The following is a 25,064-nucleotide window of genomic DNA, read 5'->3' on the forward strand; positions in this document are numbered from 1 at the left end:
AAGTCTTGGAATGACTAGATGACACACCATTTGTTTCTGCATCTGTAGCCATTTCTGACCCCGCTTTTGGTTATCTTTCACACGGCTGTCAAGGTTTGCAAACTTTAAAGTTTCTTCCTGAAGATTTAGGAAAAAAATCAATTATGAACTCTGGCCAATGTGACACCAAGTGAGATCTTAACCCCAAAGCCTCGTGTTTTTATAAATTACATAGCAAATCTGAAGGCTTGTGCTAACATGTTGGGCAAATTCCAATTTCAACCTGCGATATTTTGAAGTGAAACTGCAATTTATCCCATATTGAGAACCAAATGAACACAAAAGCTGATCATTAATGCCAGTCTCAGATTAGAACACAAATGAGAACACTTTCTGGGTGATGCACTCGAGACTGGATCGCCTGTCGACGGCAGAATTAATTGCTCTAATTTTGCGGCGTGATGTAATTGAGGGCATTTGAATCGCAAATTCTGTTTGTGATTTTGTTAGAAAGGTCTGTTTCTGATTGCCCTCGAGGTGGTGGCAAGCCATTCTCTTGACAGCTGCTAGGCCATTTCAGAGGGCAGTTGAGTTAACTATATTGCTGTGGATCTGGAGTCACATGTAGGGCAGACAAGATAAGGATAACCAATTTTCTACCCTCAAGGACATTTGTGAATAAGATGGGTTTTTACAACAATCTGATAAATTCAAATCAATAGGCATGAAACTAAATCCCTAGTTTCTGTGGTCGGATTTGAACTCATTTCTTATATTTGCAGGTGCCACAGGCAGAGAGTTGGAGAGAAAGGAAAACCACACCTTCTTTTACAGCTCTAGTTGTCATAAAGCAGGCAAGTTTAAAAGGTCCAGCCACATTGGGAAAGACATGGAGAAGGTAAGTTTGTAAGACAAGTGGGTAGAATTGGGGAGCAGCAGGATGGGGGTTGGGTTGTCGATGGTGGGGCTCAGAGTGAATATTGTACTTTATAGTTATCCAGAAGTTAGAAGTGGTTTTAATTCTGACTTCTTCTGGGAAACGATTATAAGACAGTTGGAACCAAAGTTTGCTATTTATATTGTACTTTTGGATGGCTCCCATTGCAGGGTAATTGCAGTTTGAAATTTTTACCTAGGGTTTCTGGGTGGGGCTGGGGGGTGGGGGAATTCCCCAGCAGACAGTTATGAATCTGTGGCATTCCCTGCCCAGTGAAGCAGTTGGGGCTACCTTGTTGAATGTTTGTCTTTAAGGCAAGCATAGATAGATAGATTTTTGAACAGTAAAGGAATTAAGGATTATGGGGAGGTGGAGCTGAGCCCATAAAAACATGAACCATGATTTTATTGAATGGCAGCTCAGGTTCAAGAGGCCAAATGACCTACTGCTGCTCCTTTTCAAATGTGCTTATGGATCAGGGTGCCTGACAGATTAGTCCTAACAAAAATATTACACAGTCCTCTTCGAATTCAGAAGACAAATGCTTTGACTACCTCCAAAATTGATTAGGAATTAAGCAACAACCCATGCTTGATTATTTTCTGCTCTGTACACAATGAAGCATGTGGGATAATTTGGCACCTCGAAATTTATAATGTAACTAATCACTTTATCAGTTGGAGAAATTAAGCATATTAATCTATGAGCACAAACCATGAGCACAAACATTAGGAGAGTTCGCTGAAATTTTGATTCAAAATAAAGCTTTTCAGAACATTCCTCAAGTTAGAGAGAAGCAGGGAGAAACAAGTCAAGGATGAGGTACAAAGTTGGACTTAAGGCTAGTCAGAAGTGGGGTGTTGGAAGTATCCAATCAAATGTAAAGATTAAAAATTGCAAGGACACTGGGACTAAGTTGATGTGGGACACAAGATGCTGCAAAGAAACAAGTGGTCTTGGTGATGGAGTTCATGTAGGATATAGGTCTAGATAAAACAGAAAGCCAAAGTTTTTCCACTGTCCAGTTCAGTCTGAGCAAAGGAGGGAGCTTACAGCAGGAGTGAGAAACAATGGCTTCCTGATACCCAAGTGATGATAAATATGCCAGGATGTACTATTGTATGTACAGATGACATTGGAGTGCCTTAATATTTTTTAAAACAGCACGAGACAAACTGAACACTTCCTGCAACCCACAAGTTACGAATTTTGGGATTGTACCTTCTTCTTGACTAATATGTTGACCATTCAGCCCAATTATTCAACTGAAAATATGCAGGAAAATATACAGGGAGAAGCAAAATCAGGTTTAGGCCTCCTGCATGTCATTTACTAGGCCAATCAGCTTAATCAAGTAAAAAACAACTTTGGAAGCACTTCAAGATAAAATCTGTATCTAATTTGGGGGGTACAGTCCCCCAGAGATGGACAAATGCTTTATGAGATCACCATTTTCTTCAAAACACAAGTATCAGTGTTGATTGTTACAATATTAGCATAGATTTACTGCCTCCCATCCTATTGGACACTAATTCAAATCAAAGAAGACATGTTTGAAAGGGAGTGCCTGAGAGTGGGGAAATAAAAATGCTCCTCACGGAGCCAAGCACTAAAAACAGGCACGGTGGTGAAAAGGGTAGAAGGAGAAGAATGTAGCTGCAATTCCTAGAAGTGCAACAACATGTGCTTGAGCTGAATCATGTTCTTTTAGAAAAGGCAAAATCCATTCAGATGAACTGAATTATTGTCACACTGCCAAAATCTAGCAAGCCAATAAATAGTCACATCAACTTTGTACAACCACAGCATGGCATTGCAAAATCATGTCAAACACATATTAAAACAGGCAATCCTGTCAAACCCCTCAATTTGACCGAATGCATTTTGGTCCTTCTCAGATACCGAGAGTTAGGTGTTGCAAGCCCTATCCAAAACATGGTGAGTGTGCATTCCTAGTTGGGCTTGTTTTTTTCTGGTGGAGGACTCTGCTATACTTGGCTGTCCACTAGAACTTTCAAAAATATCCTGGCAAAATCATTAACAATCATCCAATATTCTTGATAAGCACATCAGAGAAAAGGAGTTGTTATTCAACTGGTCTTAGCTCTCAATGGGAGGCAGGCAAGGAAGAGATAACAAGAGTTTAGGTCAAATATGTCCCTCAAAAAAACTGGACTAACAAATCCAGAGCCACTGGCTGTCAAGAGGCTTAGGAGAAAGAAAGAAAAGGAAGCTCTTGACAGATACCAAAGGCTCAGTGCTATGAAGAATCTAGGAGGAGTAAAAAAAAAGTGTACAGGTGACCTTAAAAAGAAATTAGGAAAGTAAAGAGAGGGCATCAAGATATTGGTAAGTAAATCAAAGAAACCCAAAGACTTTTTCAGAATACATTAAGAACTAGTGCAGATAAAAGAGCAGGACTCACTCGAAACCACAAGGGTGTGGAATAGTGGGGGTGGATATTCCTATGGTTCTAATAATAGTGGCAGGGTTTGGGAACTCACTGGTATTGACAAGCGATCCTCTAACTACTTGCATGTACACCTATCAAAATTACAGATCAAGAGCTGGAAAGTGGGATTAGACTGATGGCTACAAATCAGCCAGTATGGACACAATGGGACGAGTGGCCCCTTCATCACTGTAAATTTCTATGTGTTAATATTTCAGTAATTCAGTATTCCTGGAGTACGTGGCTCTCTTAAAACAAAATAAAAGCACAATGTTTCCAGATGCTGTGATTGGTGTCTGTTTTGATACAAACTATATGAAATTAGGTCACTATAATTTGAAATATAACAAATAAAGCAATCGGATTACAAATTTGCCCCAGTTCTCATGCAACAACTAATCCTTATTATAGAGGACAAACAAGAAAAACAGGTAAAAATTTAACAAATAAATACTTAAGGGAACCAATCGAATCTGTAACTCTTCCACTTTGGGTTTTAATTACATGCCCTCAGTGCACAAAGCAAAAATCCATTGGCACAAGTCTCACTTTATCCTTCAAGTTCAAATTTCTAAGATATACTTAGGTTGTATTCTTGGCAGCATACCCACATTAAATGTTTATTAAAAAAGTTAGCATCCGACAGGCTTTAAATGCTTAAGCCAAGCCAGACCACCTAGTACACTTATTGCTTCATTGGTTGACAACATTCACATGCAGTCAGCCACTAGTTTAACTCATTATAGATACTATTTATTACTTACTTTAAAACATTGAACAGCTCACTAAAATAGATCCATTGAGCCACATGCAACATCTTACCTTCATTAGCAGGTCTCTACTTGTCACAGAATTATTTTCATTGAAGGATATATCTGAAAGCTCATGAAACATTGATGTACTGTGCCTAGTCAAGAGAATGAGACAAATTACTCATGAGGGAATAGAAGGAGATTAACTAATGGCTGCCAAGGACTCCAACATCTACAAACAGGTAACAAATACAATGGAGGATGATGAGCATTTTGGGAGTTTTACAGAATTTAATGTTAATGAATCGGATTAGCTATCCTTTGGCAAATATTATTGGCAGCAAGAGAAACTGCCAAGAAACTCAAAAATGCAAACAGGATTAAATTGTCTGCAGCACAGAGATAAAAATTACATGTGTATGCTCTCAAGGGTTTATTGCACTTCCTCAGGAGATAAAAGACTGACTTTTCTGTACTTCCAGCATTCTAAATGAAATCAATAAAGAGAAAAATGCTGGAAAATCTCAGCAGGTCTGGCAGCATCTGTAAGGGGAGAAAAGAGCTGACGTTTTGAGTCCAGATGACCCTTTGAATGTTCAGCTCTTTTCAGATTCCAGCATCCACAGGAATTTGCTTTTATCCACCGTCTTATATGGCTGGCACAGCATCATTCTAGGCGAATTGTGGCAGGTTTTATCTAAGAGCAGATCAGTTTGGGAGCACAATAATTTAAAGTTCAAGCTGAACAGCTTTATTAAGAATCGGAATTCCTACAGTGCAGAAGGAGGCCATTCAGCCCATCCAACCTGCACCAATAACAATCTAATCTAGGTCCTAACTCCATGGATTTATCCTGCTAGTCGCACCGGACACCAAGGAGAAAAACCACGCAGCCACAGAATGTGCAAACGCCACAGTCACTCAAGGCCTAAATTGAACCCAGGTCCCTGGCACTAGCCAAAGGAAGATCAATTCTGACAATTAGCTAATTATTAGGAGTGCACAGCAAGTACCTCTGGTAGTCTTACTGACACACGTAGAACTTGCTATCCAGTACTGTATGTTTATCAGAAATATTTCACAGCTACTGTGGAAAAGGAACTTACTTTGATATGAATGCCCAAGTCTTCTTCAACTTGAATATTTGAGTTGACTGCATTGCAGACACAATCGCATACAGAGATGAAAAATTCTTCAAGATCCTACATTCCTGTTGGAAAACAAAGGAGTTCTGTGTAAGTAACAGCAGCTCCCATTTGCTGACAAGAACAGAAGTTCGGCTGTGAAAATAACAGCAGCAAAAACAAATTACAGAAAAACATTGTCACATTTCACGCTCGTTACTCCCTTATTTTTCCTCTACCACACTCTCTTCAGCTGTGGTCAGATGGTGTGTTTCAGAGGAAGAGGGGGAAGGGGGGAAGAGGAGAGGGGAAGGGGGAGTGGGGAAGCGGGGAGGGGAGAGGGGAAGAGGGTATGAGAGGGGGAGGGGAAGAGGGGAGGGAAGAGAAGAAGAGAGGGGAAGCCTCTGCCCATTTTGTTAGGCTGATGAATTGGTGACAAATATTGTAATTTCTAACAAAGAGTAAAAAGGGTAGTACAGGCAGCACAAGATAATCTTTTTAAAAAAACGTATAAATCAGAAAATTGAGTACATTTTTATTGACTAATTTTGACTAAAATAAAACTGTTGATATCCAAGTTAGCTGATCTCAACTAGGATAGCAGCAGCAGTGCCCACCATACACTTGACTCTACAAAAGGAAGCGGGAGAAATTAAATCAGTCATAATTCCTGCTCCCGAGGGCAGGAAACAGGATCTGGGACTGTTGCCAGGTTCCAAAACCACCTGGTTGAGAGGCTGGGTGAGGGTTTGTGAAAATGTGTGATTTTTATGGAAGTACCCACTTGAAAAAGGCATGGAGACAGGGATCCCAGGCAGGCTTTCAAACCTAGAGGGGCATCAGCCTTCCAGCTCGAGGGGAACAGCCAGCTGTTGCCAAGGATAAGTAATAGAAGGTGTTTCAAAATGGAAAAAAAAACAAAAAATCCGATTTCATTATAGATAAAGCAGCAAAGGCCACCAACAGGATGGGACTGCCTCTACAGGGTGGCCTTTGGTTGTGCTAGTACCCAGTTAGGCAGGGAGGACCTGTCTGCCTACCTGGAGTATACATGCGAGACTGCCACTGGGTGTCTGCCAGGCTGCAGCCAATTGAACTGTACCTGTCATGTTGTGAAACTGGAGACCGAGTGGAAAATCTCATTTAACCTCCTGTCAATGATCTTAAAGAGCGCAACCAAGGTGGGCACCCTTGCTGAGCCTCAAACCCACCTTCCCCAAAATGAGCAGGAAAACAGAATACCAAACTGGCACTGATAATTTTAGACCCAGTCTGCCTCTATTGCTGACCTAAAAGAGGACCTGCTCCCAATCTCTTTTAATCCCCCCATCCCCTGCCTCTGCGTGTGATGAACAGCCAATTTGGAAGATGCTGGAGGGAAGTCACTTGGGCATGGGGTCATTCACCAGCAAGAATTGATGGAAAGGAAGAATAAAATATAAACATTAATTACAGCCAGAAGGGGAAGGGATGCAAAGTACAAACTGTAATACTCAACTTCATTGCGGAAATGCAATTAATAACCTGAAATCAGTTTGCATTGTTTCTTCACGTGACTTGTTAATATTCAAATACAAGCATTAGCAGAGGCATGACCTGTTAGGTACATAACACCAACCTCTTCCTCTTTAGACATCCTGCAGCTTTATTAACTATTTGATTTCGTTGAGGAAAAATAAAGCCTAGGTTGAAAACTGGGCAGAGGTCTTGACCCAGAGCTCAACCAACAGTGGCTTTAGATCTTTAAAAACGCAGGGCAGTCACATGGCCGCCATACATTTCATATAATTAAATGATGCCAGATTGTGATATGACTACAGGATCTCTAATGCACAGGAGCTGGCAAACAGCTTCTGTAATAGGTACTGCAAATTAAGAAGGGGCTGCTTACTCAGCTTACTCTGTTATTTGCAGCCAAAGGATACAATGTTCAGCACATACTGGGTTTTGTTTACAAAAGCAAATTATACTGATTTCACCTTCCAAACTCACTGTGGGAATTATGATTGCCATAATTCAACATTCTACAGAAGCAATCAACTTTTCTTTGTCAAAAACCTACCTCACTGCTCCTCCCTCACCCACTATCCATGAGGTTTTCTGTACTTGTTAACACCCAACCCAAATTGCTTGCATGCGGCCTTCCACATCCCTGTGGGATTTTGCCTTTTGCATAGAGATCGATAGACAATGTCATACCTGAGCAATGTGAATCCACTTGTCAATTATTTTAGCCCTCTGCTGTGGTTTCGACTGGAGGTCCTTTAATATGGTACCAATGACACACTTAGTGACGAGATTGAATTGAGTGATGGTAGCCTGGACTGTAGGTGCTAGATGTTTGATTTCCTTTTTGTCCCGTTGGGACCAGATGTATCCCAGGCAATGATGGGGGACCACCTTTTTGAACAGGTACTGATCAAAAATAAAAATGAATACTAAAGATGTTTTTACTACCATAGACCTTTTGAACACTAAAGTGCAAACAAAACTTGCCCAGGTAATGGTCAACCAGCTTCACTGCTTTGTACATTTAAAACTAAAATACAAAGGTTAGACAGTGACAGTGTATAATTCTCACAGATATAGGCATTAGTGGAGTGAAACATGCAGGATCTGTTCAGCTGCCTGCTAACATTGGATGGTGTATATATGAGTGGCTAATCCAATACCACATAATTTGCACCACCACCTGAGACAAATTTCTACCCCATAAGTGAGTGACGGATTATTTTTGACCAGATTATCTACTTTACAAGAGCCTCTCACACACCAATTAAAATATTTGGTAACACTTAATGAGATCTTCAAATTAAAAGGTGAGAGTGAACCACAACAGCTACAACTATATTACTCAATCATATGGAGATGGGATTCAAGACATAGCCAGAAACAAGGGGCAATATTAGGAAGGTTTACTAAAACCTTAGTCAAAGATGTATGTTTTAAGAAAGGCCATAGCAGGAAGAGGCAGAAGAGATTTGGGGAGGAAATGCAAGCATGGAATATAGGCAGAAAATACTAGAGTTGGAGAAGTAGTGAATTTGTGCTGATAGGATACAGTGTCAAGAGTTTTGGAGGAGCTCGTGAAGAGTTTTGGATATGGAAATGAAAGGCATGAACAATGGCTTCAGTGGAAGATTGGTTGTACTATGACCAAAAGCAGGCAGTATTAGAATTGAACTGAATTCTTTGTGCAATGGGGTTAAAAGTGACACTTCTGCATGCTGTAGACAGTTTGTTTTTAATCAGAGATAGTGACTGGGAAAGCATGCAGTTTCTAGTGCCAGCTGAAGATGGACTATGCCTCCATTCTCCTCCATGATCAATGCTGGGAAATTTATGGCTTGTTCATGCACAACTGAATGAACTGCCAGTCTAACAATGCAAGTGACAAGGCGAAAGGTCAAGAAAAATGGCAGAGAGGTAGAGTTAGGCATCAAAGTGCCTGTCGAAGCTAACTCCCATGTCTGCAGATCATATTGCCAGAGGCAGCATGTAGTTGAAGTAGGTGAGTGGGTTCAGGGTGCTAAAGCAGCATGTACTTTATTACCTGGATCCAGTGATGTTTGGAGAGGAGAATAGCTGATCTGGACTAAAGGAAGCCAATTTATAGAATGTGTTACTGTTAAACAGCTGCCCTCTCCCAATATTCTAAAAAAGTAAGATGTCCTGCATAGACTAGGCATTTCAATTAAACAGATTTCTAAAACATTTTATTTTGAGACAACCATAGGTTGCAATTTTAACGTAACTTGTCAAGATGGGATTGGGCAAAAGACTCATTTTACAGCCTATTTGCACCCTCCATTAGCATATGTTAAATTGGTCTCATCATAAATGAGAACATTGAATACAGCAGTTGGGACGTGTACATGACATTGGTAAGGCCATACTTGGAATACTATGTACCATTCTGGTCACCCTATTATTATAGAAAGGATATTATTAAACTAGGAAAAAAGTGTAGAAAAGATTGACTGGGGTGGTACTGGGACATTATGGTTTGAATTACAAGGAGAGGCTGGGACTTTGTTTACCTGGAGCAGAGGAGGCTAAGGGAGATCTTAGCGGTCTATAAAACAGGGGGGCACAGATCAGGTAGATAGTCAACATCTTTTCCCAAAGTTGGGAAGTCTAAAACTAGAGGGCATAGGTTCAAGGTGAGAAGGGAGAGATACAAATGGGTCTAAAGGGGCAATTTCCCTCCCCCTCCCCCAAAGTGTGGTGGGCATCTGGAACGAGTTGCCAGAGGTAGTTACATGGGTAAGACTGGTCGAGTGGGATATGGGCCAAACATGGGCAATTGGGACTAGCTTAATGGTTAAAAGCTGAGTGGCATGGACAAATTGGGCTGAAGGGCCTGTTTCCATGCTGTAACTCTCTAGGTTACTCAAGCGGACTGGTTGCACTTTGACTGCTATACACCATGAAAAATTTGCCAAGCTTTTTCCATGCAAGCCTGACTTGTATCAGTGTTTATCTGAAAACTAAAAAGGAAACTACACTGGTCTGCTCATATTTGTTACCATTTTTATGTCAGCTGTGAACATTGCAGCTTTAATCCTGCAATACCATTACACAATGCAGAGAAGTTTAACAGGAGATGTTAATAATAAAGGGGTTTTCAGTCACCCCCAAGGCTACTTGTTTCACATGACTTTCACCTTCAGAGAAACAAAGTTGAAGTTTTCATTGAAAGATATTCCAATCTTGTTACTGAGGTCACATGTCAAACATGCTCTGGTGTCTTAGACACTGCATTGTGTGTGAACTCAGTTATAGTGACTGCTAATTATGTGAAGAGAAATTGGATCACTGACTGCCATCCAAAACATCACACGCAGCATAGTGGGCAACTGGTCCCTACAGAACGGCCCCAAGTCCACGTTTACTCACAGCATCCATGTATGTCAGCTGCTCTGCAACAATGTCTGACGGGAAGGAGAGGATGTCCTGTTTCTCATCAACTCCCCCTATCTCTACATCCCCTTCCTCTCCCAGTCGGAAAGTGATGGTTCCATAGTTACTATCTGTACAATTGAAAGGAGACATTTATTTTGTGCCCAAAGTTCATGGCACTTAACTAAAATTTCTAAAAACAATACACTTCTCAAATATGCACAATTAGAAATCTAGCACTGGTTTAAAATGTTCTTACAGCTGTATTTTTTCAATCTAGATTCAGTGAAATTAATCTTCAACAATGTTACAGTCAAAGTCTCTTAATGGAGAGCACTTGAGTAGCAAGAAAATATTTATTGATGTGTTCTCATTCAGCAGTCCTGATAGATGGGAAGCTAATCTGTGTCTGAGTAAATCTTCCACCACACTTAGTATGTTCTTATTTCAAAACTTTGTCATAGAGCAAGTCACAGAATGTAATAAAGATACCATTGATAGCAACAGCTAGAAGAAATTGCCAATAGGTCGTAATAAATGCTGCCAGGCAAAAATCAGATCATAGTGCATCTTCCTCTTCAGGTTGCATGATGTATATCTTGCACTTGTGTATTCTGTAATCATAACGCCTCAAATTGGTAGTGCAAGGAGGGGGCAGGAAAAGATTGGGGTTAGAGAAGGAGAGGGAAACATTTCAGAGTCCTTTCCAGAAACACTGAAAGTTCTGGAAAAGCCTTTCTGATACTTTGACAGATACAGGCTTTACAAAAGGTCAAGACTGAAATGGAAAATAAGTATCTGGCACCACAACAAAAAAAAAGACCCTCTTCCAGTCAATGTCAGCACAACACTCAACTCTGATTCATTTTTAAACAAGCTTAGCTTAATTATAAATTCAGAATTCAGAAACAATTTCAAAAAAATGAGAAAGGAAACCCAAATGAATTTCAAAACCACTGGGCATAACTCTGCATGAACCTATGGTCAGCGGATGTTCTGAATTAGTTTACTTAAGAATGCCAGTAATGTGAAAAGCTTTACACAATACACATAAATAAACTAATTCACAACACCACACCATTCGGAAATGATTCTTCCAACCTGGCAGAATACTCAATTGGAGTATATGTGGGTAAAACGGTGTTCCTGTAACAACATGTATTGCATGTTGGTGATTACAATTTGTCAATAGTGTTTTTTTTAAGATCTGGTAATCTTTAAAATATCATTGTACCAAGTTCATTAATTCCATTACAATCCAGTGTATAACTAAACCTTTTTATCTTTCAGAGAGACTGAAAACCTTTATCTTTTGAGTTACCATTGAGTTGTAGAGTAGTTTAACTGGCAGTTATCAAAGTATGTTCATGTAGATGTTTCAAAGTGAAACACAGGTCAACCATTTGGCCAAAGGTGACGGTGCTGGTTCCAACTCTCAAATGGATCCATTAGCTGCAATCTCATTTCTCAGCACTTCTCCGCCCAGCAAATTGTAATAATCCATGCACCAATGGTTTTCTAACTCCTTCAGTGTTTAAACGTTGCACAAAAAGCTGACTGGAGTATTTCCAACATAACAAATAAAACTGATTCTTTTGAATGGAGGTTCGAAGTGAAAGTGGCTCTGGTGCAATGTTAAAAAGACAAATGCTAGAATGCTCAGCAAGACTGGCAGTGTGTGGAGAGACTGCTTCAGATCAATGACTTATCGTCGGAATTAAGATTTTTCAGGGAGGAACAAAAGGAAAGGGTGGCGAGGAGAAATAAACAAAAGATTTTGATGCAATAGCGAGAGTGATAATGTGTAGAATAAAGAAACAAAAGCTGTGTCCAAGTGAGGGATGAATGATATAGCAGTCATCCAATTGCAACATAATCAAAAACAATTCAGCAAAAAAAAGGAGTCACAGGCTATTATCCAAGTTGTGTGTTGAGTGCTATATTGTGTGGAGATGTGTGGAGATCAGGTGTTGTTCCTTAACCTGTATCAGTCTTCATTGGAACATCACAGCATGCTATGGACAGAAAGGTGGGAGCAAGGTGGTGAATTGAAATGACAATTGACAGGATACTCACGGTCATGTTTCTGCAAAGTCATCACCCAGTTTGGCCCTCTCTACTGAGCAGCAAACAGTGTTGGTAGAACACTGATTAATAGGATCACCCTGCCCATGCCTTCCACTGGATCATTTTTTTTTGCCAGCTTGATACCACCACCAAGTACATCTTCCCCTGCCCTCCTCTCTCAGAGTAAAAGTAATATCATTGTTTCACCTGGTAAGAATGGCTGGGGTCTTGGATGTGGAGAAAGGAAAAGGTCAAAGTACAGGTGTAGCATCTCCTGTGAATACACAAAAGTGCTGGACATGTGTTAGTGGTGACTGGAATACTGAAAGGGGAGGGCAGGGGAAGATGTACTTTGTGGTAGTATTAAGCTGGAGCTGGCAAAAAAAATGAGAACGATCCGGAGGAAGGCAAGGGCAAGGTGACCCTATTAATTACTGCTCTGGAAGGAGGGAAAGGGGTGAGAACAAAAAAAAGTGTGAAGTTGACTGGGCACAGTGAAGTGGTCGATCAACCACTCTGGATGGCAATCCTGATTTATGTCAGAAGCACTGATGTGGAAGGTTGCATCAGCAGAACAGATGTAACGGAGTCAAAGAAACTGGGAGAATGGAATGAGTCCTTACAGGAAATTGGAAAATTTTCAGACTGGAGGCCAATTACCAGCAGTGTACCACAGGGATCAGTGTTGGCTCCTCTGCTATTTGTGATCTTTATTAATGACTTTGAGGAGTGGGCTGAGGGTGGGTCAGTAAATTTGCTGATGACACCAAGATTGGTGGAGTAGTGGATGAGGTGGAGGGCTGTTATAGGCTGCAAAGAGACATTGATAGGATGCAGAGCTGGGCCGAAGAATGGCAGATGGAGTTTAATCCTGAGAAGTGTGAGGTGATTCAATTTGGTGGGGTAAATTTGAATGCAGATTACAGGGTCAACGGCAGGATTCTGAGGAATGTGGAAGAACAGAGATCTTGGGGTTCATATCCGTAGATCTCTGAAAGTTGCCACTCAAGTGGATAGAGCCGTGAAGAAGGCCTATAGTGTGTTAGCGTTTATTAACAGGGGTTAGAATTTAAGAATCGTGGGGTTATGCTACAACTGTACAGGACCTTGGTGAGACTGCATTTGGAAAATTGTGTGCAGTTCTGGTCACCTCACTATGAGGATGTGGAAGCATTGGAGAGACTACAGGATGCTATCTGGTTTGGAGGGTAGGTCTTATGAGGAAAGGTTGAGGGAGGTGAGGCTTTTCTCTTTAAAGCAGAGGAGGATGGGAGGCGACTTAAGAGGTTTATAAGATGATGAGGGGGATAGATAGAGTGGACATTTAGAGACTATTTCCTTGAGTGGATGTAACTGTTATTAGGGGGCATAACTATAAAAGGTTCTTGGTGGGAGATATAGGAGGGATGCCCGAGCTAAGTTCTTTACTCAGGGGTTGGGGTGTGGAATGGGACTGCCTGCTGTGATAGTGGAGTTGGACACTTCAGGAACTTGCAAACAGCTATTGGATAGGCACATGGAGCACACCAGAACTCTTGGGAGTGGGATAGCTTGATCTTGGTTTCGGACAAAGCTCAGTACAACATTAAGGGCTAAAGGGCCTGTACCGTGCTGTACTGTTCTATGTTCTATGTAGAAAGCAGTGCAAAAAATGTAGTCAATGTAGTTGTGGCAAATATTAATTGACAGGCTGAATCCAGAAACTGGATTCATCTCTGATTCTTCCTTCCCTTGATTTTTCTCAGAGATGAACCTGGTGAAGGTGAGAGAAGGGTGGAATTCAAAAACAAGGTCCATTAAATTTCCCAGATCATGGCTGGAGCAGTCATCAACATACAGGAAAAATGAGATAAGGGAGGGGCCCCATGTAGGACTGGAAAAATGAATGATCCACTTGGTCCTGCAAAAACAAAAATGCAGTCATAACTAGGACTCACGCAGTTAATTATTTGGAGAAAGTGAATGGAGTTGACGGAGAAGTTGTTCAGAATTAGGACAGGCTTGCTCAGGTATGGTAAGGTAGTGGATGGGTCTCCATTCGAGGAAGGAGCAGAGAGCTCTGATATTGTTCTGGTTTTGGCACAGTGGGAAGGAAAACGGGGTCGTAGAAGGATTGGAGGTCCATAATTCTGATGTTATTTCATGTGTATGGCATAAATAAGTTTTGAAAGATGAAATTAAAATAAGCTTCACACTAGTATTTGCAATCACGATAAAATATTTGCAACCATCACCCACCCACCCCAGTAGAATTTCCTGGCCTTGCTGAAGTCAGTGGACTTTTGAACAGTTCATCCTATTTTCTGGCCCCCAAGACAGTAAAATTCCATTCTACCTCTGTTGTTTTGACAAGCAGTTTTTATCTTTGCAATGCAAAAATTAATATCTTACTGTCAAGCTCCTGTTCTCCTGATTCTTCCTTCTGAAACTGATCAAGGAGGTTCTGTGCCTGTTGCTCAAGCTCAGATCCTGGCATCATCTGCCTCAAGTAGGCAATAACCTTCCAGAGGCGTGTGTAATTTGGAACTTGGCGGAAGTCTTCTGAGCACTGGTCTAGCCAGGCTCGTAGAATTGAGACTGTAGTACTGGAAATAATTATACAAGTGAGTAACTGTCCATCAAGCAAAAATTAAGTTAGTAATCTGCAACTTTAAACTTTGTAGATCAAACCTGTTTTTGAATGTATTCTTCCGACATGGGTCATACCAGCATTTCTTTGTACCTCTCTAGTTAACTGACAGCAAGTGGTGATGAGCCACCTTCTTGAACTGCTGCTGTGTGCTTGCTGATGGTACTCCCATGGTGTCATCAGGCTGCAAGCTGCTGAATTTTAACCCAGTGACACTCCAGGATTGAAGGTACGTCAGGATGTGACATGTCTTTGAACAGAACTTTGAGGGCTGCTGTTTCCAAGGTATTTCTTCTTTGGGGAATTTCACTGATTCAACCTCCTGAGGCTCATCAAACAAAGCCAGACAAACCAAAGGAGACAATTTTTCGAAGAGCTTCTTAAAAAGAGAAAGATGGAGATATTTAAGGGGAAGGATTTATTCAGCTGAGATACACAACAGACCATACTTAGTGGAACATGGAGCTCCAGAAGAATTTTAGGGATTCACAAGGATGAGAGAGAAAGGAGGCCTTGGAGAAATCAGAATTATTCAAAAAATCAAATTCAGGCATTGGTGAAGCAGGAAACATTTGGGTCAGCAAATAGAGATGGACTGAATTCCAGATGAGATTAAGTTTACAAAGGGGAGTTTAAAGTAGGAGTTGTTTTTTTGTAAAGACTAAAGTGAACCATTCTTCTTAAAATAACATACAATTTATACTGAAGTCATCAGTTTTTCATTAGGAAACTCTCCTACAAGTCTGCACTGTTTGCTACATCTGAGTGGAGGTTGGTTTAGCTCAGTTAGCTGGACAGCTGTTTCAATGCCAACAGCACAGGTTCATTTCCCGTACTGGCTGAGGTTATGCACAAAAGCCCCATCTTCTCAATCTTGTCCCTTGCCTTAGGATCTTCAGGTTAAATGTTTGAGAGGGAGAGCAGCCTATAGTCATTTTGGACTATGACACTTTACCTTTTTTGCTCCATTAATTGAAACAGAAGGACATGCCTTTAAAAGTTGCACGCATCTGTTCTCAGTAACTCCATATTGTGTGGACTACACGCATGCACAGACTCTACTAAGACTAACCAATTTCATTCTTATTAAAATGGGGGTGGATGGGGGAGGTGGCAGTGGCTTGCTGTGTCACATGCAGTAATAGTCTTATGCTGTTCGATAATGAGATGACTCATTCTTAGAAATATTTTGCACTGCAGGGACAATTTTTACTTCATCTGTATTCAGTATGATAGCGTTCAGATCACAAATTAAATCCAGGGATAACTGTTCTTTCAAATCAGTCCCAAAACTGGTGGCCTAAATTTTTAAGGATACGGAATCAATTTAAAGTGAAGTACTGGAATTTTTGGAAATATCAGTAAATTCCGTCAGTGAAGTCAGCTGCATGACCTGAACCTTGATAAATGATAGTTTTTAAACATTTGCATAGGAATTCCAGAGTTTAGGGTCAAAACAGCTGAAAGCACAGCAAGACAAAGGAAATCCAAGATGCACAAGAGGATCAGAAATCTCAGTATTAGGTTCAAGAAAAATATCAGAGATAGAGAGGGGAAGAATGCCATGGAAAAGTTACATATATTTCAGGTAGTTACCTTCACTAGAGGAAACAATGGCTTTACAACTGAAATTAGACCACAGGAAGAAACCAGGATGATTTATTGCACCAAGAAATTCTTGCCTGGTATTGCTCAAATCAAGTAGTGTAGGCATTAAAAACACCTAACCAGTAATCCTCAAAAGATATAAGAAAGAAACTCAAAAGATCACAACCATAAAATTTTATTCCAGCAACAAAATACCCAGTTGGGAATAAGTTAGAGCTAAAGAGGCTCTACCCTGCTGACTCATTATGGTATAATTTAATCAGTACCTGCAGCTGAGAAAATTTGGCCCAAAGCACTAATCTGTGATCCCACTGGAATAAAACCCCTGTTCACAACACATAATTAACAAGGGAGTATATTGCCACTGAGTCATCTGAAACTTCTGTTAAGATTCAATTACTCAACAGCATTCCTTTCAGTACCCAGAATGGTCGCTTCTGAAAGCCAACACTGAAAATACTCAAGACTGTGGTGACACTGGAGAAAAATGCAAGGACACAATAGGACTGGAAATAATTGTAATCTTAGGTAATATTTCAAATAATTATACACACAGTATCACAGAACTCTGCATATTTTTCTAAGTAATCATCCAGTGCCCTCTTGAATGCCTCGATTAAACCTGCCTCCACCACCCTGCTAGGCAGTGCATCCCAAATCAATGTGAAGGTGTTTTCTTCCTCACATCACATGCTTCATTTGCAAATCACCAAGTTTGTGGACTTTGTGCACTTTCCTCCAGTTCTGTGTTTTGAGGCATCTGAGTTTTATTGCACTTTCAATGTCAACTCCATCACAAACCTCTGCCTCTCCCTCCTCTTGAAAGACCTTCCTTAAAACACCTGTTTTCAAACATGCTTTTAGTCATTTTTGCAACTTTGTTCAACAGTGTTCCTATGAAGTATCTTGGATGTTTCACCACATTAATGTCATTTAAATACAAATTGTTCTTGGTATTTGCTTAACTAAACACAATGCTCACAGTTCAAAAATCATGGTACTGTGGAAAACAAAGGCAAGAGTTTCATACTGCCCTCACTCTACCCAAAAAGGGTTGTAGAGATCAACTTCCTAAGTAACTGGCCAGCTAGCACATTATCTTAATGTGATTTACGCTTTCCTCAATGAGGAATCAGCAATATTTTGGCCCCTTCCTGTTTCATTATTGTGTATGCACATCCTGGTACAATAAATAGGACTCACATAACATTCATCCAGAACAGATGTAGTCTCCTGTATTAGTTTCCCCAATCTAAAATGAGTTAGTTAGGGGGTTGGAGGATTTCTCCCTCCCTCATGCCTCAGATTTTGATAAACTTTTTTTTTGCTCATTCCAAGAGGTCACAGATCTCTTGGTGGGGTTGGCATGGTAGGTACTGCAACAGTTAGGTTGAGTATAGGGTTTTCTTCTGCGTACCATTTTCAAACATGTACAGAGATTGATGAGTGGTTTCTTTTGTGTCAGTGCATTCCTGTTGGAATTGCTTGCTATTTCATTGCAAGAGAAAGCATTCCTAGAAAACTGTCTTTCCTCCAAACTGACTATTTCTCTTTATAATACAACACAAACATGCTTTTCAATTTGATCACAAGCAGATTTGTTTTTTGCTCCTTGGTCTTTCAGGTCATTCTCACTAACCAAAGTGACAAAAGACAATATTTCCACTCAGAAAAAAAACAAATTAGTGAGCAAGCCATAAACCGAGAAAAGAACCACTGCCTGAGTACAGAAACCAAACTCCAAGTCCACTACTCAATCTTTTTTGATGCCTTTTCTTTCTTTCCTGTTAAATAGCTCAGAGTTTAATTGAAAAGTTGTATTGATCAGAATACCCATGGGTTTAATCCCAGGTCTCAACTCAGTTAACAGATGACTTGGTCCACTGCCATAAAATGACCTCAGCAAAAATCGGTATAGGTCAAATTTTTTTAATATATACAGCGTTCCCACCAATCGCCAATGTATTCTGCAGCATTGTATGTGATACTGCCTACAGTCAAATACCCTTGGCAGGTCTCAACTAACATGATTCAAACAATTGGAAAAAGTACTTGACAGCATTAATTTAGAAACCAGCTGGACAAATGAAAACTTAGTGAGAAGTCTACCAAGGTAGGATACCAGGAACAAGTGACAGTTCAGATGAATGATTTCACCAGATGGGCAATTTATTTTCTATTAGAACATTCACAAGAAGTTTGAAGTATATTGTAGAGAAGCCAAGGTTAAAGAGGGAAACCAACTTAATTATACCCTTAATGCAAGGTCCAAAAATGTCAATCCAAGATAAAGTCACTCAAGACCTTGATATTGTCAGCCAATCAACCCAACTCGAGAGTTTCAGACATTTTGTGCTGATGTATATATTTTTTAAACTCTCTCCACCAGTTTTTCTAATGTGACTGCTATGGTCTGGAATGGTGCTCACTTCACTGCAATGAGATGTCCACATGGGAGAAGTTTCCACATAATCTTACAGAAACTGCTGGCTCTCCAGTAATTTCACTTCATCGCATTCTGAATGAGGCATTTGGTGATTACATATTAGTTCAAAACTTACTTTTTGAGCCCTGCTGTCGGTTCTGGAAAACTTGTCTGGAAAATTTTATCATCGTTTGAAGTGCCAAAGTTTTCGCATCTGCAATTGATCACAAAATAAATCTTTAAAACGTTGCACGCATCTACAGTGGTGGTTAGTTGTTCAAAGCAACCCAAACAATCAATTATGCATTTTGGGACTTGGATCAGCTCATTTTGTTGAACAGGTTGCACTGCAGATGTATCGCTGTAATGGATGGTGATTTCCTTTTTCTCCTTCAACCTTTCGCAGGAAGTTTATAGGGCATTGCCACAAGGCTGGAGGGCCAAGGCAATTAGGACTGGGGATGGGTGCAATGGGGAGAGAGGGGAGAGAAGGTGGGGGGCATCCATTTCCCCAATATTTCATCCTTGCTGCATAGTCCATGAATATTAAACTGAGGCAAACAACTCAAGACTTTGGTCATTAAAATTGCTTACTATTTAATAAACACGTTTTGCACTGACAGTTTTCTCGCATCTCTTGAAATGGTGCAAGTATTATGTGATTGCTGTTGTCAGTTAATACACTGCAATGGAATGTCTTCGAGGAAATTCCTACGTTATCTTACAGGAATGGTCAGCAATTTCCCTTCACATTACATTCCGGATGAAGCAGAATTGAGTCACACATCAAATGCAACTTACTTGCTGATTATTTCGCTCATTCCTGGTGGACTTAGATTTCCATCTTCCTCACAGTTTGGACTGTCATAGTTTCCGTGACTGCAACTGGTTTTAAAGCACAAAATGAACAAGACTTTCATTCACAATTAAATCCAAATCTGAAGATTCAGTATTTCAAGCTTGGCTCAGTGGGTTTTAAATAGATCACGCTCCAAATATATAATTAAACTAACATGGTGATAAAATCTTAATTGTTCAAAATTAAATCACATTTTTCGAAGTAACTGTTACCTTTAGCCCAGAATATCATTTCTAAGTGCTTTCCCACTAACTAGGTTTATCTTCACACCTTTCTAACAAGGTTGTAACTTCTGCAATTCTCAGGTGCTCTGGCGTTATTGCTGTAATTAGGATTGGACAGTTATGGACAAGTTATTCACGTTCCACTTGCACTTGTTCCACTTGTTGTGGACAATTTTGCAGGTTCCACTTGCACTTTAACTATCCTTGGATGTCTGGTAAATCATGAAGACTAGATCATTGTTAAATAGCCAATCTTTCTAATACTTCTCCAACCAAACCCAGTTCATCTAGTGCCTCAATTACCTTCTCTTTCATTTGGACAGCATTTTCTTTGGTATAGACTAATGCAAAGTGCTCATTTAACGGCCATGTCCTTTGCCTCCATGTATAGATTCCCCATTTGATCCCTAAATCACTCTTTTACCATTCACATGCCTGTCAAGGACTGATTCCTCTCTGTTTGTCACCAATTTCTTGCTCTCATTTCCTTTAATCAAAGGAAATTCAAGTCCAGAGACAACATCCCATTCTCTCAACTCTAACAAAAAAAAACTCAAGCTCTAAACGGACCATTCCCAATTCAACCCTCAAACATAAGCTTCCAACTCAACATTTGACCTGGAGCTTCAGTGTATATAGTATTGTCCGTGATATACACTACTCAGATTCAAAGCTTAATTCCACATTATTGCTTATGGGCTGTTTAAAAGCTTTTGCTAATAACTTTGTTTTCTGTTGTATGATGAGTTTAGAGCTTAGGTAAAGAGCTACATAGATCAGAATAATCCTGGGTTTAGGTCTCCAGTGAGTTAATCGAAGTGATCCAGGGAATTAAAATGACCCCAACAATCTTGAAAAGAAAAAATAGGTACCTATGGTTTTTATTCATCTATGAATTATTCATTATTACATGAGAGATGCAATCTGCTAATAAATGATTACATTTGAAAGTGTTTTTTCTTAACACAAAGAATCATCAGTTTGGACTATCAAGGCTTCCCTACCTGCAATTTGCCACAAAGCCCAAGTCAAGTCATTTTAAGCATCTAGACACCATTGCTTGCTCACCATGAAAAAACACTATTTAAAGTTTTGATCAGCTGGTTTTGTTAACGGCCACTCTCCAGGTGCATGACTGCATTAGATGGCGGTTTTTGAAACTTTCACAAGTAGTGTGGCCGGGGATGGGGGTTAGAAATAGTTGAGGTAAACAGAATTCTGGATATTTATGTTGATGCAATTTTATCATGCATACGCCATTGAACATCTTCACGGTTGGACTGTTCTCCTTGGCGTGGCAGCGGCTAAGAGGAGATCGAATAGTTACGTCCAAAATCATGAGGGGGCTGGATAGATTAGATAAGAAACTGTTTCTGTTCATGAAGGGATCAAGAATGAGAGGGCAAGAATTTAAAATGATTTGCAAAAGAAACAAATGTGATGCAAGGAAAGAATATCACACAACGGGTGGTTTGGATCTGGAATACACCATCTGGAATTGTGATGGAGGCAGGTTCAAACGAAGTGTTCAATGATTACATTATAAACAATGTGCAGGGAAATAGGGAAAAGGCAAGACAATGGCACTAAGTCATAATGTTCTCTTGGAGAGCCAGGGCAGTCACAATGGGCTTCTGCTGCAGTAACAACTTTTAGAGGCAATCCAGCAGTTTAACATGATAGATATGGTCTGGAATGGTGTTTGCTGCACTGTTATGGGAGGCCTCCATGAGAAAGTTTCTATCTAATTTTTTTTAAATATAGGGATGGCAACAGTTCACAATCTTGTATTCCAAATGAAGTAGAATTTAGTCACATCAAAATAAACTTACTCTCTGATTAGTGCACTTGGTTCTGGTGAACTTAGATTCCCATCACAGTTTGATTCGTCAAATTTTCCATCGCTACTATTGATTATAAAGCACATGTTAAGTCATTTCAAACAAAGAACTTGCAGCCAGGTCAAATGATTTGAAACAAAAAGCTCTTCAGTCTTGCCACATCTAATTGTGAATAGTGGTGGCCAATTAAACAACTCACTGGAGGAAGTGAGTTCACAATTATCCCCATGCTCAAAAATGGGGACTCCCAGCACATCTGTGTAAAAGACAAAGCAGAGGAAGCATTTGCAATAACCTTTGCCCAGAAGGGGTATAGACAAGCTAGGTAGTCAATATCTTTTCCAAAAGGTATGGGAGTCTAAGGTTTAAGGTGAGAGGGGAGAGATGCAAAAATGTCCAAAGGGGCAGCATTTTCACACAGTGGGTGGTGAAGTGTTTTCTTACTCACAAGCTGCCAGAGGTAGTAGTAGAGGCAGGTAAAATTTTATCTTTTAAAAAGCATTCAGATAGTCCCAAGTAAAGCTTACATTAACACTACAATTAAGTTACTGTGAAATTCCCCTAGCCACCATAGTCTGGCACTTGTTCAGGTCAATGCACCTAACCAGTACATCTTTCAGAATGTGGGAGGAAACCCATGCAGATACAGGGAGAAGGTGCAAACTCCACACAGACAGTGAGTGACCCAAGCCAGGAATCGAACTGGGTGCCTGGTGATGTGAAGCAGCAGCAGTGCTAACCACTGTGCTACCGTGCCAGGACCTCAGTCAGTTCCTTTCATGTGATTGCTATGGTCTAGATGGTGTTTGCTGCATTATTATGTGCCTTTATGAGTAAGTTTCTACATTAGGTACAGGAACTGCTTGCTCCCCAACCATTCACATTTACATTGCTGTGTTCTGAAAGAAGGAATTGCTGTCACACATCAGATTAAGCTTACTTTCTGATTACTGCAATGGTTCCTGGAGAAACACGATTTCCATTTCCCTCACCATTTGGACTGTCACAGTTTCTGCAGGTGCAAATGGTCACAAAGAAAAGTGATTTTAAACAAACGCTTTCATCCACAAGTGGCCATCATTTAAAAAACAGGAGACTCTGGGATACAATATTTCAACCTTTGATCAGCTGGTTTGCACTAACGCATCACCTTTTATTTTGTACCAATGTATTTTTCATTTAGAAATGTCAAGGAATAAGACAAATGCAGAGAGAGTCAGTAATGTGATTGTTGTGGTCTGGAATGGTTTTCACTACACTATTATATGAAGCTGTTCCTACATGATTCTTACAGGAAGCGCCAGCAATTCTCTTTTACACAGATTCTGAATGAAGCAGAGTTTAGTCAGAGATTGGATCAAACTTACTTCTTGACTGAGTTAATTTCTGATGAACATGGCTTACTATCTTCCTTGGAGTTTGGACTGTCAAAGTTTTCATAGCTGTGGTCATAAAGCATATCATTTTATGGAAGTATTTGCATTCAAAATTAAACCTATTAAACACCTCCCACACCCTTAAACTGAAGATGCAGTATTTCAAGCCTTCATCACCTGGGTTTATCAAATATCCTTCATGGCCTGGCAAATTCCTCACTATTATAATCAAGCTGGGGAATCAACCCTAGTTGAATGAAGTGTGCAGGAGGACAAGTCAGGAGGAACACCAGACTGACCTAAGTATATGTCGTAAGCCTGGTGAAACCACAACATAGGACTTTTTGCTGCCCAACAGTATAAAGAGCAAAATGATATACTATGGATCAGAGACAAGCTCTGCAGTCTTACCATATCTAATCGTGAATGGTCGTGGACAATTAAACAGGCGGAGGCGGGTCCACAATTTCCCCCATTCTCAGCGCATCTGTGCAAAGCTGAAGCAGTATTTGCAATAACCTTTGTCCAGAAGTGCTGAGTGGATGATTCATTTTGCCCTCCCCAGTGACCCAAGCATCATCTGTGCCTGTCTTCAGCAAATTTGATTCACTTCATGTAAAGAAACATCTGAAGTCACTGGATACCTCAAAGGTAAGGACCTCAAAAACTTTACACCAATAGAATTGAGGATTTGTGCTTGAGAATTTGTTGTGCCCCTATCCAAGCTGTTCCAATCGAACTACAACACTGGAATCCACCCCATGTGGAAACGTGCCCAGGTAGGTTTTGCACTCAAGCAGCAGCCCAGCAAATCAACCAGCATAACCTGCGCACAATGTTCAGTTTGGATTCAGTCATGGCATCAAACTTACTACTTGACTGAGTTGTTTTCTGAAGAACATGGCTTCCTATCTTCCTCGCAGTTTGGACTGTCAAAGTCTTCACGGCTGTGGTCATAAAGCACGTCATTTTAAGCAAGTATTTGCATCCAAATTAGACCGATTGAACCACCCCCCGCCCCCTGTTAAACTGAAGGTGTCATATTTCAAGCTTTCATTACCTAGGTTTGTCGAACACCCTTCATGGCCTGGCAAATTCCTCACTTTTTTAATCAAGCTGGGGGTCAACCTTGTTGAATGAAGTGTACAAGAGAACAAGGAACACCAGACTGGCCTAAAAATGTGAGCAAGCCTGATGAAACTACAACACAGGGCTATTTGCTGTTGAACAGCATAAACAGCAAGGTGATTGACTGTGGATCAGAGCCAAGCTCTGCAGTCTTGCCATGTCTAATTGTGACTGGTGGTGGACAAGTAAACAACTCACTGGAGAAATGAGTCCACAATTATCCCCACCCCCAGCACATCTGTGCAAAAGACAAAGCTGAAGAACCATTTGCAAAAACCTTTGCCCAGAAGTGCCAAGTGGATGATCCATTTTGGCTTCCCTGGTGACCTAAGCATCATCAATGCCAGTCTTCAGAAAATTTGATTCACTTCATGTAATAAAGAAACATCTGAAGTCATTGGCATCCTCAAAGTAAGGACCCCAAAAACATTGCACCAATAATACTGAAGCTTTGTGCTTGAGAATTTGCTGTCCCAGTCCAACTACAACACTGGTATCTACCCAAAAATGTGGAAATGTGCCCAGGTAGATTCTGCACACTAAATGCAGCCCAGCAAATCACCATCCCATCAGTCTACTTTCAATCAGGGAAGTGATGGAAGGGGCCATCAGCAGTGCTATCACACAGCAGAACCTGCACACAAATGTTCAGTTTGGATTCAGTCAGGCTCACTTAGCATCTGGCCACATCACAACTTTAGTTCAAACAGGCACAAAGAATGAAGATCAAGGGGCAAGGTCAGAGTGATTGCCATCGACAT

The 25,064-nt window shown here is 40.5% G+C and overlaps 1 protein-coding gene across 1 annotated transcript in view; it reads right to left on the reverse strand.

Moving 5' to 3' along the window:
• LOC145347936 (ral guanine nucleotide dissociation stimulator-like 1) overlaps nt 1-25,064 on the reverse strand; it is an 88,426-nt gene that overhangs the window by 23,444 nt on the left and 39,918 nt on the right. Inside the window, exons 13-24 of the mRNA XM_080195924.1 lie at nt 24,048-24,122; nt 23,167-23,241; nt 22,740-22,811; nt 21,791-21,865; nt 19,677-19,760; nt 19,012-19,089; nt 14,605-14,798; nt 10,144-10,277; nt 7,444-7,659; nt 5,227-5,330; nt 4,191-4,275; nt 28-117 (exon numbers count right to left, since the gene is read on the reverse strand). Of these exons, the coding sequence (XP_080052050.1) occupies nt 28-117; nt 4,191-4,275; nt 5,227-5,330; nt 7,444-7,659; nt 10,144-10,277; nt 14,605-14,798; nt 19,012-19,089; nt 19,677-19,760; nt 21,791-21,865; nt 22,740-22,811; nt 23,167-23,241; nt 24,048-24,122 (1,282 nt within the window). The remainder of the gene's footprint in view (nt 1-27; nt 118-4,190; nt 4,276-5,226; nt 5,331-7,443; nt 7,660-10,143; nt 10,278-14,604; nt 14,799-19,011; nt 19,090-19,676; nt 19,761-21,790; nt 21,866-22,739; nt 22,812-23,166; nt 23,242-24,047; nt 24,123-25,064) is intronic.

The sequence above is a fragment of the Carcharhinus amblyrhynchos genome, chromosome 9 (genome assembly GCF_965287045.1).
Source record: "Carcharhinus amblyrhynchos chromosome 9, sCarAmb.v2.hapA, whole genome shotgun sequence".
Taxonomy (NCBI): Eukaryota; Metazoa; Chordata; class Chondrichthyes; order Carcharhiniformes; family Carcharhinidae; genus Carcharhinus; species Carcharhinus amblyrhynchos.